This window comes from Coffea eugenioides, chromosome 7 (genome assembly GCF_003713205.1).
Source record: "Coffea eugenioides isolate CCC68of chromosome 7, Ceug_1.0, whole genome shotgun sequence".
NCBI classification, from domain to species: Eukaryota; Viridiplantae; Streptophyta; class Magnoliopsida; order Gentianales; family Rubiaceae; genus Coffea; species Coffea eugenioides.
In genome coordinates, this window is record NC_040041.1 from 8,796,975 (window position 1) to 8,813,087 (window position 16,113).

The 16,113-nt window shown below is 36.5% G+C and overlaps 1 protein-coding gene across 1 annotated transcript; it reads right to left on the reverse strand.

The window, feature by feature from the left end:
• Positions 1-2,375: 2,375 nt before the first annotated feature.
• LOC113778184 (methylmalonate-semialdehyde dehydrogenase [acylating], mitochondrial-like) lies at positions 2,376-15,870 on the reverse strand. The gene is made up of 20 exons (XM_027323487.1): positions 15,634-15,870; positions 14,045-14,603; positions 13,771-13,853; positions 13,590-13,664; positions 13,323-13,484; positions 13,137-13,215; positions 12,844-12,998; positions 12,695-12,758; positions 10,042-10,121; positions 9,261-9,326; positions 8,740-8,790; positions 8,488-8,639; positions 7,737-7,827; positions 7,262-7,342; positions 5,173-5,250; positions 5,000-5,035; positions 4,848-4,891; positions 4,380-4,458; positions 3,830-3,920; positions 2,376-3,715 (listed from the first exon to the last, which is right to left on the reverse strand). The coding sequence occupies exons 2-20, from the start codon at positions 14,577-14,579 to the stop codon at positions 2,559-2,561; spliced, it is 3,159 nt and encodes a 1,052-aa protein (XP_027179288.1). The 5' UTR covers positions 14,580-14,603; positions 15,634-15,870; the 3' UTR covers positions 2,376-2,558.
• Positions 15,871-16,113: the final 243 nt, after the last annotated feature.

A 16,113-nucleotide genomic window follows, 5' to 3' on the forward strand; every position in this document is an offset into this window, starting at 1 on the left:
TTTACTTATTAATGCGTATCATTAATGCACGACAGGATTTTCTTCGGCATTGAAAGTAATTATTGTTACAACTAATCCAATTTGGATGGTTAAACATGGACCATTCTTGGTGCTACTAAAAAAGGAGAATAAAGTTGTCCTGTGACGCACCCAAAATCAGGAATCGTCCCAAGAAAAAATGCGACAAATTTTGACTGTCCCCGCGGATTCTAGCTGGCGAGGTGATTAGATGAAGGGAAAGAAAACCGCTGCGTGGTCCAAACGCAATGAAGCTGGACCTCCATAAGCTGGAATGCTGGCCTCACGATAAACATGAGAGGCAGGCGGGACCTTCAACGGTTCCAAGAGCCATCCGAATCATCTGCACGAAAGCCATTTAGCCTAAGAATTCTAATTTAATAACTGAACCAGTACGGCTGACTGTACCTCAACTTGGTGGTAGATCCAAGTCACTTCACACATGAGTTAATTACACGTGTCATGTTTGTTTTCTGAACACCACTCAACTCTACTTTTGCCAATTACTGCGTGTAAAAATCTTTTAACGGCTTTGTACAGCGTGACTTTTTGTTTTCATGTATATATCTATCTAAACCACTGAGGGCCAAAGCTCACTTACCACTAAAAAGGGATTAAATCCTTTTTTTTACTATAGGTTGGAGGTTTAAACTTTATCTCCACTGAAAAAAATTTAAAAGAAGTGTCAGAAGTAGAGGATTCAAACTCTACCTATAACGAAAAAAATTCAAAAGAAATCCCCAAACACCCTTTTGATCTAATCATAAAATTTAATTGTACCTTTTACATGATCCTCTCAACTCTAACTTAGAAGTGTCGATCACAATTCAAAATTATATTGATCGACCCAAACTCGCACGTTAATAAGCAGATTTGGACATGTAATAAATTTTGAATGGGTTTAGATAAGTGACTCATTTAAACCCATTTAATTGGTAGGTAATTGATTTACTAGCATTATTTATTTATATCCATTTAAAAACAATTGCATATAGTTTAATAATGAAAATTATATGATTAAAATTATGGTAGGAGTGTGATTAACAAATATTTTTCTAGTTTTCGTTGGTCACCTATTTTAGGGATGGAAGATTTCAGGAGTTCGTTGTGGACTTCACTTATTGAGACCGAAAGTAATTGGACGAGACTTCATGGGTAATTTTGTTCACTTGTAGGTTTTCTATTAGTGAATTTTGCTTCTTCTTCTTTTTTTTTGGAGATTGTAGTAATTATGTCAGAATCTTAGGAGTTTATAGAGATTCTCTAGTCTGATTCGTACTCTGGCTGTTCTTTCCATGCTGCTATTGTCGGAAAATTTGGTACAAGGTCGTTGGTGTTAGTCATTGGTACAAGGTTCAAGTTTCTTTTAGATTTTACGATTTGATTTTTTTTTTTGTTTCAGCGATAATAATTGTATAACTTACTCTAATCTAGTTTAAGGGGAATGAGAGTCGACGGAAAATTCTGTCAAAAGAAACCACTCGAAGGTAGCAGTCAGAATTAAGTGATAAATTTGGTGAAAGATCAAGGATTCAACTTCCCAAAACTTTAGAGTCTTGGGGTTACCAACAGCCCAAGAGCTGATGGCGATTTTACGATTTGATATGGGATCAGGAAATCTGTTCAGTGAACTTACTTTAATCTTAGACATTCGTGGTTGTTAGCTTATGAATCCAATTATGCTGGAATTAATGAAAGATGCTTTGAGGGACAAATGAACATGTTGGAAACGATGCATGCATGCCAAAATCACCTTTTTAAGTGTGTGCGCTCATTTACATCTCTACTACCAAAATGACAAGACACAACGATAAGTTAAAAGCTATTTTAATTTAGTTGCTATGACGCTATCTACCGACCATATGAGGTGATTAAAGTTCAAGACAAAACTCCTCCAATTTTGTCAAAGAGCATAAAATATTGCACTGTGTTAATTTACCTTTGACTTGCGGAACGAAACAACACAGTTTCACAAAAATTTTAAGTCAAATCATCTACCAACCAACATCACAAAATTAATAATGAAAAAAACACACAGATACTATCCCTCTTTAACGACGAGCTTAAAATTGATAGAGAAAAAAAACACACGGATTCTAAAACTATCCCTTTTTAACAACGGGTCAAGCGCAGGGCCAAGAACTAGTAAATGATTTGATTCCGAGATGGATGACAAAATCTTTTCTGCTGCTTTTTTCCAGGGGAGAAATGCTCAGCAATTTCCTAGAAGACCAACTTTTAAGCATAAACAACTTTAATTCCATACTGAAATACTTGATCCGGCAATGACAAATGAACATACAACCAGATGTTGCGGAGATAATGGTGGAGTTGGAGCAGATGCCTGAGCAGAAGAATAGAGTATGCACAGCAGTACAGATTTCTGGCATTTATTGAACTGACGAGCAGGAGTACAAAGTTATTACTCTTGAGGGTCAATGTCTTGAAATCAAAATGTAAGCGAGAAAAAGCTAAATCTATAACCATTCTAGAGAAAAGTTGTATCCATATGCATTAGAATTATAAGGAAAAGTTGCATCCTATAATGACTGAGAGGAAGGATGAGTTTGTGGTGTTATTTGGCCACGATAATTATGTGCTGACATTATTTGGTTTTCGGCATATATGCCCTGAGAACTTGCAGGCATGAATAACCTCTCAGATTTTGATGATATACCGTCATGCTGAATCTCTGTAGGTACACTCATCTTGTCAGACGTTGAAGCCATCACATTTGAGCAAGATGTAGACATGTACAAACTCCCAGAAGCTGGAGGAACTGATGCCTTGGCCATTAGAGGCATCATACCCATACCATCTCTCCTATGAGACGCCATGTACATCTTGTCTGGTTTCAAATGGAGTACACCAGTCCTTTGTGAGGTTGGACCAACACTTTCTTTGTGCTCAGACATTACTGGCATATAAACCATCTCAGAAGCAGGACGCACATTTATGTCTGTCATCTGAATATCATGCCTGAGAGACATTGGACTAACACTGTCATTCCTAAGAAATATTGGGTTTATCTCACTACTACAAGTCACAGGAAAGTACAATCTCTCAGAATCTGAAGCGTCCACAGTATCTGTCCTTTGGATTCCAGGAGTTAATGTGTCAATCCTCTGAGAATTTGGAGCCATATAAACCTTCTTAGCAGTTGATGGAGCAGTTTCAGTGCTTTGTGATATCAGGGGAAGTGGATCACCCCATTGAGAGGTTTGACATGGATATGTCCGCTCAGATACCGAACACAAGGACGATGATTCACTTTGCCCAGCAGCATCAATCTCAGCCGCTAGAGGCATCAGCAATGATACTTTCAGGTTAACTGAATCCCTTTCAGATATCGAAGACATGGCCAATGCCCCTTCTTGCTTGGGTAATTCCGGCTCTCTCGTTGGTGGAGTAGAAGGCAATACTTCCACGTTTGATACATCCCCTTCACTTGGGGGCAATGGCAGGTATAAGTTTTCAGTCGGCAGATCATTCTCCAAAGCTAGAGGCATAGCTGGTGACACTTCTCTGCTAGGTAAATCACTCTCAGATGAAAGTGGCTGTGATAAGAATGTCCCTCGAGAACTGATTTCTGTCTCAGATGTTGGAGGATGAGGTAATGATACCCTTCTGGTTGGCAAGTCCTTCCATTGCTGTGCTACTGTTTTTATCTGTGTGTAAAACTGCACTCCGGCCTTTCCTGAGATTGTCAATAAATTTAATTTAACTTTGTACTCTGATGTGGTGTTGGGATGGGAAAGGGTGCAGCAGATATGTCTGGGTTTGTCCAAGATAAGAGAAAACTGTGACATACCACAGAAATTGAGATCACCGGAAAAAGATGCTTTTGAACCATTGACCGACGAAAATGGCAAAGGAATTGGGACAGCCACGTTTATTCCAACCTGATGGATTCCACACTCTTATTAAAATCTCGGTTTGAGTCAATACTTGGCTATTCACTTAACTAAAACAAAATAGATGACTTGGTGACAAATCAATGAAAACCAAGTTGACATGAAAATTTCCCCAATCCTACTTAAAACGAATATTTAACATTAAAATGCACATTTCGTAATTGCTACCCAACTTAGTCAAAGTATCTGATGGTAGCTAACCTGAACAAACTTATATGTCAGTGAAGAAAATATACAAGATGTCGTCTTATACTAAATGTCTAACTTCCAGGTCTTGGTTGATGATACAATAAGTAGTTTCCTACTTCCCCACTTTAACGCAGAATAACTTTTCCATTCAAGCCAATTCAAGTAGATAGCACAGTCAAGACAGCTCCACATAAAGATTTTGGCCTTAGAAAAGCTAAAGCAGCTCTTGGTTACATAAAACAAAAAGGATCAGCTCACCAGCCCAGACTCAACATCATTCTGGAACTTCCTAGCTGCGACCCCAGATGTAGTAAAGATGGAAGCTCCATTCACATGCCTATAAGAAAGGACAATAAAAGAGTAGAAATAAGACATAAGTAACTTGGCTTTGTGAACAGAAATTTTTTGATGAGGGCAAATTTTGGCAATGAAGTGAGGTAGCTCCATTTTAAACCAGACAGACAGCAAGAGATGAGAGATAGATAGAGAGGAGGCACAAGTACATGCTCATTTCAATGTTCTAAGAAATTTATATATTACTTCTTGGGGCAAGTATGCTCAGTCCTGTATTTTTAGAAATAAATAATGGTAAAAAATAGTGTCAACATAATTAAGAAGTGTATTTAAAATAGTGTATTTAAAATAGTGTCAACATAATGGTAAAATACACAAGTGTATTTAAATAACTGTTTGAAGATCAAGTATATCAGAATTAAGAAGAATAACCTGTTTCTATTCACAATGGCAATGGCTTCTTCTAATCTGTCAGCCTGCTAGCGAAACAGATAATATGATTAGTAAATCTTGCTCAGGAAATTATGATGGAAAAATAGACTACCAACATGCAATAATATAAACTCAACTATAACTAGAATTACCTGCATACAAAGAAGAACTGGCCCAAACATTTCCTCCTGTTCAAAAAATTACATACATCAGTAATTTGCAAGTTCTTTGATTCTTGTTCCAGAGGATATGACCATCACGATCAGAGAATATCACCAACTATTAATTGCATCGACCAGACAAGTACGAGAAAAGAGAAGTGTACCTTGTAGCACTCCATGTCGGTTGCAGCATCACACAATATAGTAGGGCCCAAAAAGTTACCTTGCTCATATCTAGGAACCTACAAAAGCAAGGTAAATTCTTGCAGGTTTCCACAACCACCTAAACTTTTCATGGAAAATAGAATACAAGAATTTAAAGTGCATACAAAAAATTCCTTAATCAGGATTAACAGCATCCAAAAAGAAGTTTCTTACCGTGTAAATGAGACAAAAGAGCTTATGTGTACATATCATGAGAAGAATGCTAATAATGCCAACTGGATGAACTGGTAGAATTCATAGAGTAAGGTGCAGAAAACAAACTCATGACAGATATTAACCACAATTTTGAATACAACTCAATACAAACTTCACTTCCTAACATGGAAGTCATCTGGCCATGATTTTCGATCTTTTTAAAGCTCCAAGAAGCACAGAATTCCCCAGAAAATTGAAAAGAATAGCAGATTACCTGACATCCCCAACCCCTTTCCAAGTCGTTCAGCTGCAAAATCTGATGTGTCTTAAATTATGTATCACGGTTTGCTTAAGTAGCTAAGCCATAATATATGAATCAACAATTATTTATGTTGCAATTGCAATTTTGACTTTTCAATTTTGTAGGTCAAAAATGCACATTAAGCTGTCTAAAGAACAATTTCTGTTTTACCATACCTCAGCCATCACCGGCCACTAATCCTCTCGTGCTGTAGTAGTCAGCATCTTCTTATCATTCTTTCCGTATAAACCTTTACCACAACTATGAGCGAAAAATATCCATTTCTGATACATGACAACCAATCTATTAGCTGACTCCTAGCTACTACTACTGGATGAACTGAACAGATGTTGACGTCCTTCCTGGCCGCGTAACTTAATAGTGCTTATTGACCACTAATAGCAACTTCCATTATTAATTATCTATCCCCCTATTATTATGCAAAACTAACCTATGGGATAAATGATCCTGTTGGCACTTTTTATTCAAATTAGATTGAAGTTATAGGAACTGACAGTTCTATTCTCCCTCACTCTACTCTCTACCTATTGCAGACAAGGCAATCTGTTTCTAACTTCAGGACATATGGACGCCTGGCTATTTCTTTTCTTCACAGATGACCATATCCTTCTTTAATTTAGACAAGGGATACAAATTTGTGTCTTTTAGGTTATATAATTCTAATAGAACCTTTGAGAGTGTAAAGGATCCTCGTGAAAGTGCAAAAGTTACTGATACAAGATCCTAGAGGAACCTGCTGACATAAGAAAGAGATACACATGGAATCATAAACTAATTACAAAACCATAAACTGAAGAACATCCAATTCCAACAATCTTGATCAGAAGTCTTTGAAAAATGCATTTCATCTCCCACAATAAGCCACTCCCATTGTGATGGTCTTTGCACTAGCTCAGAGAATTTGAATCTCCAAAACACAATTCTTCATTTCACATCCATAGATTAAGTAGCAAACCCCTCTGTTTCTTTTTCAAGACAAAAAGACTTCCTTTCTATTATACAAGCCTAGTTAGAAAGACACCATTATTTTCTATCATGTCAGTAACCCAATTAATTATTTGAGAATGTAATTCAAATTCTCCATCTCTCTCTCTCCCTCCCTCCCTCTCCCACGGCCTGCCCCTAGAAGTTCATTTGGATAAACTTCTTGTATTGATGCCAAAAAGCAACTTCTTGTATCAATGCACGATTACTTCAATGATTAAAAGCTTCAAAAGAGTTTCCACATGGAACTCTGGAATGCATTCTATAAATCAAAGACCAACCATATAGAAAGCATGGCATGGCGTATCTAAAGAGATATACTAATGTCCTCTACATCACATGATGCAAATTAGTTTATCATATACGTTGGCACTGAACTTTCACCGAATGGCTTATAGGATATATCCTCAAGTCAATAGGACTGCATGGACACAAAAAACTTGCCCATGTTATAAATGATCAGCAGACACAGAACACAAGCAAATAGCAGCTTTTCATTGGAAAGTCAACCGTGTTGAAACTACAATTACAATAACATATTCTAAAATGATTTACAAAGTAAAATAAAATAAAATAAAAAACTGTACCACTATATTCCTCCCATCAAGAAGAAGTCTAGCACCACTTTCAACACCACCTTGCACTAAACTACAAATGTGATCCTTTGCCTGAAACATCAGAAAACATGCCAAATAAGAAAAATAACAAAGATAAAGAGCTATGTCTGAGGATCTGATGTCATATAGAGCAGGTTAAGACCTCTTTCAAAATATAGAGTAGAACAAAAAACAAAAACACAAACAATAGGAATAGTGATGATAATAACAATAATAAAAAAGAAATAAAACCAAAAAAAAATGATATATAGCAAACTCAAAGTTGTGATACTTAGTTTAGACAGTTGCACATGTAGATAGATATAGTTTACCATATCAAAATATAAAAACAACCATCATAGGCAAAATAGGAATGATATATGAGTTTGTAAGAAGAAAAAAAACTCAGCTATATTCTTCCTCTGACTGATTATGGTTAAAAACAAGATCCAAGATATGCCAATACCTCTTTGCTAATAACTGGTCCAAGGTCAGCTCCAACCTCAGTTCCAGCATTGACTTTCAGTGCATTTGCACGATTTACAAGCTCCTGCTCCCTAAGATAAACAACATAAGTATCTGCCGTTAAGGGACAAAGTACAGACTAGGAATTTGCAGTGCAGAAGCATATCTTTAAAACTCTTAATATACTCGTGGAAGGAAAAACTTTACCATCAGCCAATGAGGGTTGAAGATCTTCAAATAGCTCAAAAAAGAGCAGATACTATTAAAACAAATCAGAAACAAACTGCATCCCCACCCTTAAGTCTAGTGGGGACACGGACGCTTTTATTTTTTAGATAGAACACACACAGATTTACTTCCACTCTTTGATATATGGAACAAAAATCTAAGAGAGTTTTTGAAAGCAATTTAGTAAACTATAAGCCTGAAATGCAAAATCTAGTTGAACACAAACAGTAGCTGAAACCAATATGTTGGAAATCCTTTACCAATTGCAACACCAACACATTCCAACAAAAACTCCCCATATAAAGGCAAGATGGATGTTTAAACAGTACAAAAGAAGATAAATACTATAATTAACAAATAACCTATACTCGACAAGAGAAAACAAGTAGTCCATCATTTAGAGGAATCATTTGTCAAGCCTCAATCTGGAACAAATGCTTCAGTTAGAACAAAAACGCACACAAAACAAGAGCAATTTTGGTCAACTTAGTTAACAAATGAAAAAAATTAAAAAGACAATATACCATGGAGCCAAGCCTCCCACAAATATAATTGTGCTTAAAGTCATGCACCTCTGCCCAGCAGCACCAAAACCAGCACCGATTATAGCATCCAAAGTAGCATCGGGATTTGCATCAGGCATGACAACAGCATGATTTTTGGCTTCCATATTAGACTGAGAAGTATCCATAGCTATAATCACCCAAAAAAAAAGAAAGGAAAGCATAACAAACCTCAATAGAGGCATTCTGCATAAGAAATGAAGATATACATACCTGAACACGTTTGCCTCTAGTTGCTGCCCTAGCATATGTGTGCATACCCGCCTTAATACACAAGGTATAGAAAATATTTAAAGTCAAGATTCAACTAAACAAAGTCTTAGTTTTTTTTTTTCAAAATTCTTCTTTGAAAAAATAGTTATGCTGAATTTTTTAAAGCATAACCAGTGAACTGCTAATCCGATACAGAGCTGAATGACAGGAATCACAGATAAAAATAGAATTTTACCCCTGGAATCATGAGGTTTGGAATGTCACACAAGTTATGAAAGCTTTTCTCTTGAAAATAGGAGGGGCAAAGATATGCCATCTTCAGTGTGTATTTATTTGAACAATTTTTCACATAGCAATATTCCAGTGGAGTTGTATGAACTTTCACAGGACAAACTCATTTTTTACAGCATCAACCAAGGACTCTTGGCAACTTCAAAAACATGCATATTTATCTGTGCACATGTCAGTGTCGGGTTATTAATATCAAGAATAGCTTATACAAGCTCCCTTCAGCAACTTACAGTATTTGAACCAACCAAGGATATAGCTTTTACATCATCATCATCACACATGTAGTTGATAATCTCCTGAACAAAACCAAAAAATTAACTACAGATACATCAAAACTGCAATAAAATGCTTTCCCACCAAAACAAGTTATTAGCTTAGATCAGTTTCCAGAATAAAAAGTTCAGGGAGGCTGGGGTCCGCAAGCAAAGGGGCATTCAGAGTCAGCCATCTGACTAGGTTGCAATGATTCCATCTTTATTAAGTTAGACTCTGGAGTCAATACAATGGTCCCATCTCCTTGTGGGTTGAAGTGCCTTCATAAAACTATTTTTTTAGCATTATGATAGTAAATTTTCTATGAGAACAGCATCATAATCCCATTTTGAGGGCCTAAAGACAAAATTAGAACCAAGAAATCAGCTACAGATTCACCATTTTGCTCAACATAACTGATCCTGTAAGTCATGGAACTGGTCAGGTTAATACCAGTTGTTCACAGATTCTGATGTCAGTTACAAAACTGGTAGTCAAACTCTAGCAGATATTTTAAAAGTTCAGCCTGTACCCTTTTTACATGAGCAATGCTCACCAATCAAAGACCCAAAATCATCTACTTGCAATCCATTATTCGTTTCACCAGAAGAAGAGGTAGAAGAAAAGAATAATATCAGTAAATTATAAAAATAATAATAAAAAAAGCCATAGGAGTCCAATTAAGAAAAAAATGGAATTTCAGAGGAAGTGTCCGCAACATCTAAAAGTGACAATGACTCTTGGAATCAAAAAATTTACCTGGCCACCATGAACAACATTTAAAACACCATCTGGTAAACCAGCTTCTGCAGCCAATGCTGCAAGCATCATTGAAGCTCCTAGAACAACAGGCAGTTACTTAACAAAAATTTGCTAATCTAAGAGATTCACAACCGAAAAAAAAAAGGAAACTTGATGGTTTTAATAATAGTAGAACATATCAGTGGTAGAGAAAACGGCTACAGGAAAAATGTAACAACATAGCTAGTTTAGCCCACCGTCTCTTCTCAAAACCATTGTCAAACTTTATGTTGGCTCCTATTTCTGTTCAGTCCTGTCTGCTGAACTACAAGTAATCATCCGCACTTCACAAATTGATTTCTTGAACCTTTATTCAATCCAGAGATTGTCCACTTTGAACTAATTTAACAAAGTGCACCTGAAGCAGTTTTCCACTTTATTTTATAATCCTAATTCCTAAGAGTGGTATCATCTATTGGGGAATCAGACAAATGGAAGGACAGGAGCAAAGCATAAGGGATGGAACAAAAAGGGAACTTAAGAGGGAGGATAGGAGCAAAGCATAAGGAATGGAAGAAAAAGGGAACTTAAGAGGCTTTATTAAATTTTTTAAAACTCTTCATTTGCATTGCATTTGACATCCTTTCCACCAGCAGATAGGTTACTGAGACAACTTTACTTATGCAAACAATCAATGGATATTTTGTGCCCTTTCAGTTCAGTTACTCTATTTCTTGCTTAAGGCTTTGATTCAAAAGCAGAACATCTTGTATTGTGATTTCCATAATTCTCATGCAAAGATGCCAAGTGTTACAAGGTGTTTCATTCAATTATCTAGTGCGCCCACGCAAAAAGGCGCCCACCATTCTGACTGTATCCAGGTAAGTATGCAAGGCTTAGCAATTTCCCATCTTTAAAGCTGAGAAACATCCATCTTTTGGAACTCCCTTGGAGATCACAACTTCTAAAAAATATTTGATGAGCTCATCTTTTCAAACTCAAAAATTATATGCCTCTAGACTGTGGGGCGTGGGTAGGTCTAAGTTTAGATTTTCGGGCCTTCTTTCTCATTTGCATCTGGCTAGCAGAATTATTTAGACAAATTGAGAAAAAAACAACATATTTTTAAAATTCAACCATTCAATATGAAGTCTACTTTGGCAATTACATACATAATGCTGATATCCAGTATAATCCTACACATAAAAATGATTTCGCAAATGAGACCGAATTTTCTACAAAAGCGAGCTTAAATGGACACAAATCCAATATAGATACCTGGACATAGCTTTTCCAATATCACAAAATCACACATACCAATACACAAAACTCACTAAGTGAAACTTATAATATGCATTTCATGGCTGTCCCACTGCAGACCTATAAACTGCTACTAAACCCATTTCAATTTATCAATTCTCCCTCCATACTATTCACCACTCTGCCTATTTCTTCTGCCTATTTCTTAACAGCTCCCTCTGTTGTCTTGTGGTTTTTGCTAAAACCACTTGCTCATGAAAAGCTTCAGACCAAATAATATACACTTCAAATGCTTCCAGGAATATAGTACCTAGCCATCACCAGACCACTGAAAAATCTAGATCCTTATATAGAACAAACAGAATCAATAGTTCTAAGTCACTTAATTAGTTCAGGAGGACCAAAGAAGATAGGACTATCATTCTACTCAGAACACATCAGCAGTATTTCTCAGCAAAAGCTCAGAAGCTACAGTTATGAACACACAAGGACAAGCTGCGGCAGAGACACATATAAGTGAGGATGCACATTGCCCACCCTCAACTTTGAAAAATTTCTAAAATAGGCTAGGAAATCTCTAGGACAAACCTAATCTTGTCCTAAATTATAAGCTCCAAATTTTGTAAAATAAATATAAGAGCCACTTCAAAATATATTATCACAGACTTTTGAAGCCAAATAAACTGGGATCTGTTTTTCATTGAATGTCCCATTTTCAAGTACTGTAGGTGTCTATTGTGTAACAAAATGTATATAATTCAGCTGCCTTTTGTACTAGGTGTCTATGGACTATAATTTCAACAATTCATAAAAGTTGGGGCCAAACGCAATACCCATTTCTATGGTTGTCTATAACACAGTCTGTTGTTATAAAAGTTTCTATTGGCAGTTGTCCTACACCTACCAAAAAAACAGTGAGCTCCCTACACTCAGGCTCCTGGCTGAACCACTGAAGACGAGCTCAGTTAATATCAACAGGGTATTGAGATATAGGACTAATAAAGATAGAAGTCAGCCCAAGAGTTCAATTGGTGTCTTCAAAAACACATATTCTAAGTGTTACCAGATGACCACAGAGAATGCTTCTCGGTTTCAACTAAAAGCTAGTTGTTCTGTAGATCCTAGCAGAAAAGAGAGACAACAGCAGTAAAAAAGACACATGATGACAAAAAGTAGGTAAGATGAGGTAACATAAAGATGAATCTACTATTTCCTTCACATAATACAAATGATAGTGCATACCGTATTACAGGCTTCAGCAACAAATTAATAGATATTCTGTGGAAGCAAATATTATAATACTGACTATATAGCGAACCCATAAAGTTCAATCAGAAATATAACAGGCAAGTTTTAAAGTTGACGTACAAGAAGAAGAAGAAGAAGAAGAAGAAGAAGGATAAAGAATTACCAGGATTCTTCACAGATGGCTTCAGAATAAATGTATTGCCACATGTAACTGCAATAGGAAACATCTGTGGACCCAATAAACACTTATTTAGGATTAAAAATTTCAGGAATAGAGATAAATAAAATAAGCAGAAGTCCACCATTGCATACCCATAAAGAAATCATTTCTGGCAAGTTCAAGGGGCATATACCAGCACAAACACCAAGAGGTTCTCTAATACAATATGTATCAACTCCACTTGTGGCATTAGGAATAAACTCCCCCATCTGCAGAGTTGCCATACCACATGATTGTTCAACAACCTCTACAAGCAAAGCCAGGGAAAGAAAAGGTGGAATCAAGACAACTTGAGTTCAAACCCTAATTCAACTGCTTGAACTGAAACCATACAGAACAAAAAATCTGATATAAGAGAAGTATTAGATATAAAAATGATATTAACCTAAACCACGAAGCACGTCGCCTTTGGCTCCATTTAGTGTCTTTCCCTGCTCTGTTGCAATATTCTCCACAATCTTGTCCTACATATTTTTGCGAAAATGGTAGTGTCTTTCAGGTTCATCAATTTTCTGTGAAAACAGTAAGCAACTTATTAAGTACAGAAACAAAAGCATCATATTCCACATACTATATCCCTGCGAATGAGCTCTTGGAATTTGAACATGATCCGCTGACGCATTGTGACGGGCGTGTTTCTCCACATAGGAAATGCATGTTTGGCAGCAGTCACTGCAGCTTTGAACTCTTCATGGGTAGTCAAAGGAACTCGGGAAACAACTTCTTGAGTTGCCTGATAGTTTCATTTATTCAAAAGGTATATATCTACAAACGGCTCTTGGTGAGAAATTAATAGTATTAGAGAAACAAATTGCAAACTCAATGTATATTTGCTTACAGGATTTATGACATCAATACTTTCACTGGCTTGTGACTCTTCAAATTTACCTCCAATATAATTAGGAACCCTCAGCTATAACACAAAAAAATAAATAAATAAATAGACATGTTGCCAATATCACAAAATTAACAGATTAAGAAACTGATGACATATATCTTCTACATGCATCAAGACTTACAGGGTAGCTATGTTTTTCCAATTCATCAGCAGATGTACTTAAAGGCATGAACATGTTGGGTCTCCATGACTTAAAATTGTTCTCTGCAGCAGAAAAATATTTTTCTGTAAAGTTCTAATTTTCTTGCAAAAGTCAATCCAATGAGCATCAATTTTTCTGTTATTGGAATGCCAAGAGTTTATCTCATCAAGAAATAGCAGATTTCTATGAATAACTTACCACGATGTAATGAATTGAGCAAGCTAAGAAATTAAAAAGCATAGAAATGGATGACCTGAAAATTTCCCTTGACGAATTTTAGCTTTGAGATTGTAAAGATGTCTTGGTGTTGACTGAAACTCAGGATTGCTTTGCTTTAGAGTTTTAAGCACTTGACGCGGTTTTACACCAGCTTCCGTCATTTGCTTGATTTGTCTGACCTCATCCTCAGTAAAACGACGACTATAAGGATGCTCAGACATGTCCCTTAAAGGTTCATGGTTGTGCTCTCCATTTCGGATTGTAAGCACCCAAACATCATCATCTTTCTTACCTATGGCTTCAAAAGGACAATTGATAAGGCGTGAACATGCTTTCCTTTTGCGCTTGCTTTCATCCATCTTCCTTCTGTTGCGATATACACCTCCTCTGTCACAACCAAGTATAACTCTTCTATCCCTCCTGGACTTCTTAATAGTCACCACATATCCCTGGCTTGCGCCAAACTCACGGACATGTTTGATTAGCTCTTCACGATCCTGAAATGTACCAGGTGGCGGTGGAAGCATCAACCTCTCCGTAGTGACATCTGATTGAATCTGAAGTTCCATCTCCAGCAATATAAAAGTATATGGCTAACCAATAAAAGCATAAAATGTAAGCGAGGGAGCAACATTTTTATCCACAAAACACCAGAAATAACTAAATGACATTAAAAAACACTGATTCAAACCAAGGATAAGATGATAGGAGACAAATTATGGTGGATGAAGAGCCCATACACATATAAGTGCAAAATACTTCCCAGGAATAACACTTCAATTTCTACCTTTAGACTGCAAATGGAAAAAAAACAAATAGATATAGTAGCTCCACTGTCAACACAACTTATGTTAATAAAACAGCATGATAGTTTTTTCTCTTTTCTCTTTCATTCTCTTTGTCAAATAAAGGCTAACCAGCTGATGCAAGGAATTAACTCAACAAGGATCAAACTTGTAACAAATTTAATATCTCAGAATCTCATTCGGAACTTCACACTGGCAAGGCGTTAACGAATAGTTAATCTGGATAATACATCCAATCAAGATGCAGCCTTTGGCTCATATGGGTTTGTTTAGATGGTTGAAGTTAAAATGGTTTATTTAGCTGATCATGAAAGCTGTCAATCCTCAATCATTTTCCTTTAATGTAACCTTTAGCTCAGCTATAAGGATTACTTCAGCAGCAAGTCTGGCAGTTACTTTCCATTTTAGAAGGTTTAAGTGTTGAAAAATGGTGTTTTGCTCAAACTTTCCCAGGATTCTTCTACTCTATTGCTAATTATCAACACCCCTGTTAACAGCTAATGTTTCATGGATTAACTGAAAGTGAACCCACAAGAACGAGCAAAATCAACTTCAGGAGTAAAATTTCGATTAAAAACCATCCATTTTTCCTTCCAAGATCTTGATAAAACCACAATTAGGCCAAAAAACACACTCAAAAATCAAAACCAAACAAGTACTCATCTGTACTAATTACTTAAGCAATGTCCGCCAATGGCAGAAGGCTGATTCCCAAAAAAATCCCAGTTGTGAAATCAAATAATCCTCTAACTTAAACTGAAAATGTAGTACAGCAAAGAAGTAGCAACAATCAAAAACCAAAAGAAAAAAGACTGACCTTTCCCCTTTTTTCTGCAGGACGGCACTGAAATCAATAAAATTATTGAAAAGGGGTTTCTTTAGTTGACTAGATAAAGCCAAAGATTTTGTGATGACCAAGACGGACTTTCAATCTTGCAGCAGCAGCACTACTGCTGCTTTAAAGACTACAAAAATGGAGGAGCTGGAAAAAGAACCCAACAAGGGTTCTTTTTTCAGTTTGGGGGGCTGGGGAGGAAGGGGAGAGGAGCCCAGAAAAAAGGAGAGTGAGGAAAGTGAGGGAAATTTTTTAAGGGTGAGGTTTTGGAATTAAGCCATGGATGGCATTGAAAACGATTGCAGGGGAATACCGTACACTTTCGGAGACAAATATAATCAGGGCCCTTCAACGATCTTTTACTAGCGCGTGTGCCTACAATCCTACAAATCTTTCCTTTTTCTTTTTTTTGGCGTCCTACAAATCTATTTGGATGAAAGCTCTTGTTTCAATCAATAATTT

Coding starts and splice junctions, on each gene's coding strand:
- LOC113778184 (XM_027323487.1), bottom strand. CDS start 14,579: ATGGAACTTCAGATTCAATCAGATGTCACTACGGAGAGGTTGATGCTT. Junction 13,854..14,044: donor TCGTCAAGGGAAATTTTCAG/GTCATCCATTTC, acceptor TTTCTGCTGCAG/AGAACAATTTTAAGTCATGG. Junction 12,999..13,136: donor CGACGTGCTTCGTGGTTTAG/GTTAATATCATT, acceptor CTTTGCTTGTAG/AGGTTGTTGAACAATCATGT.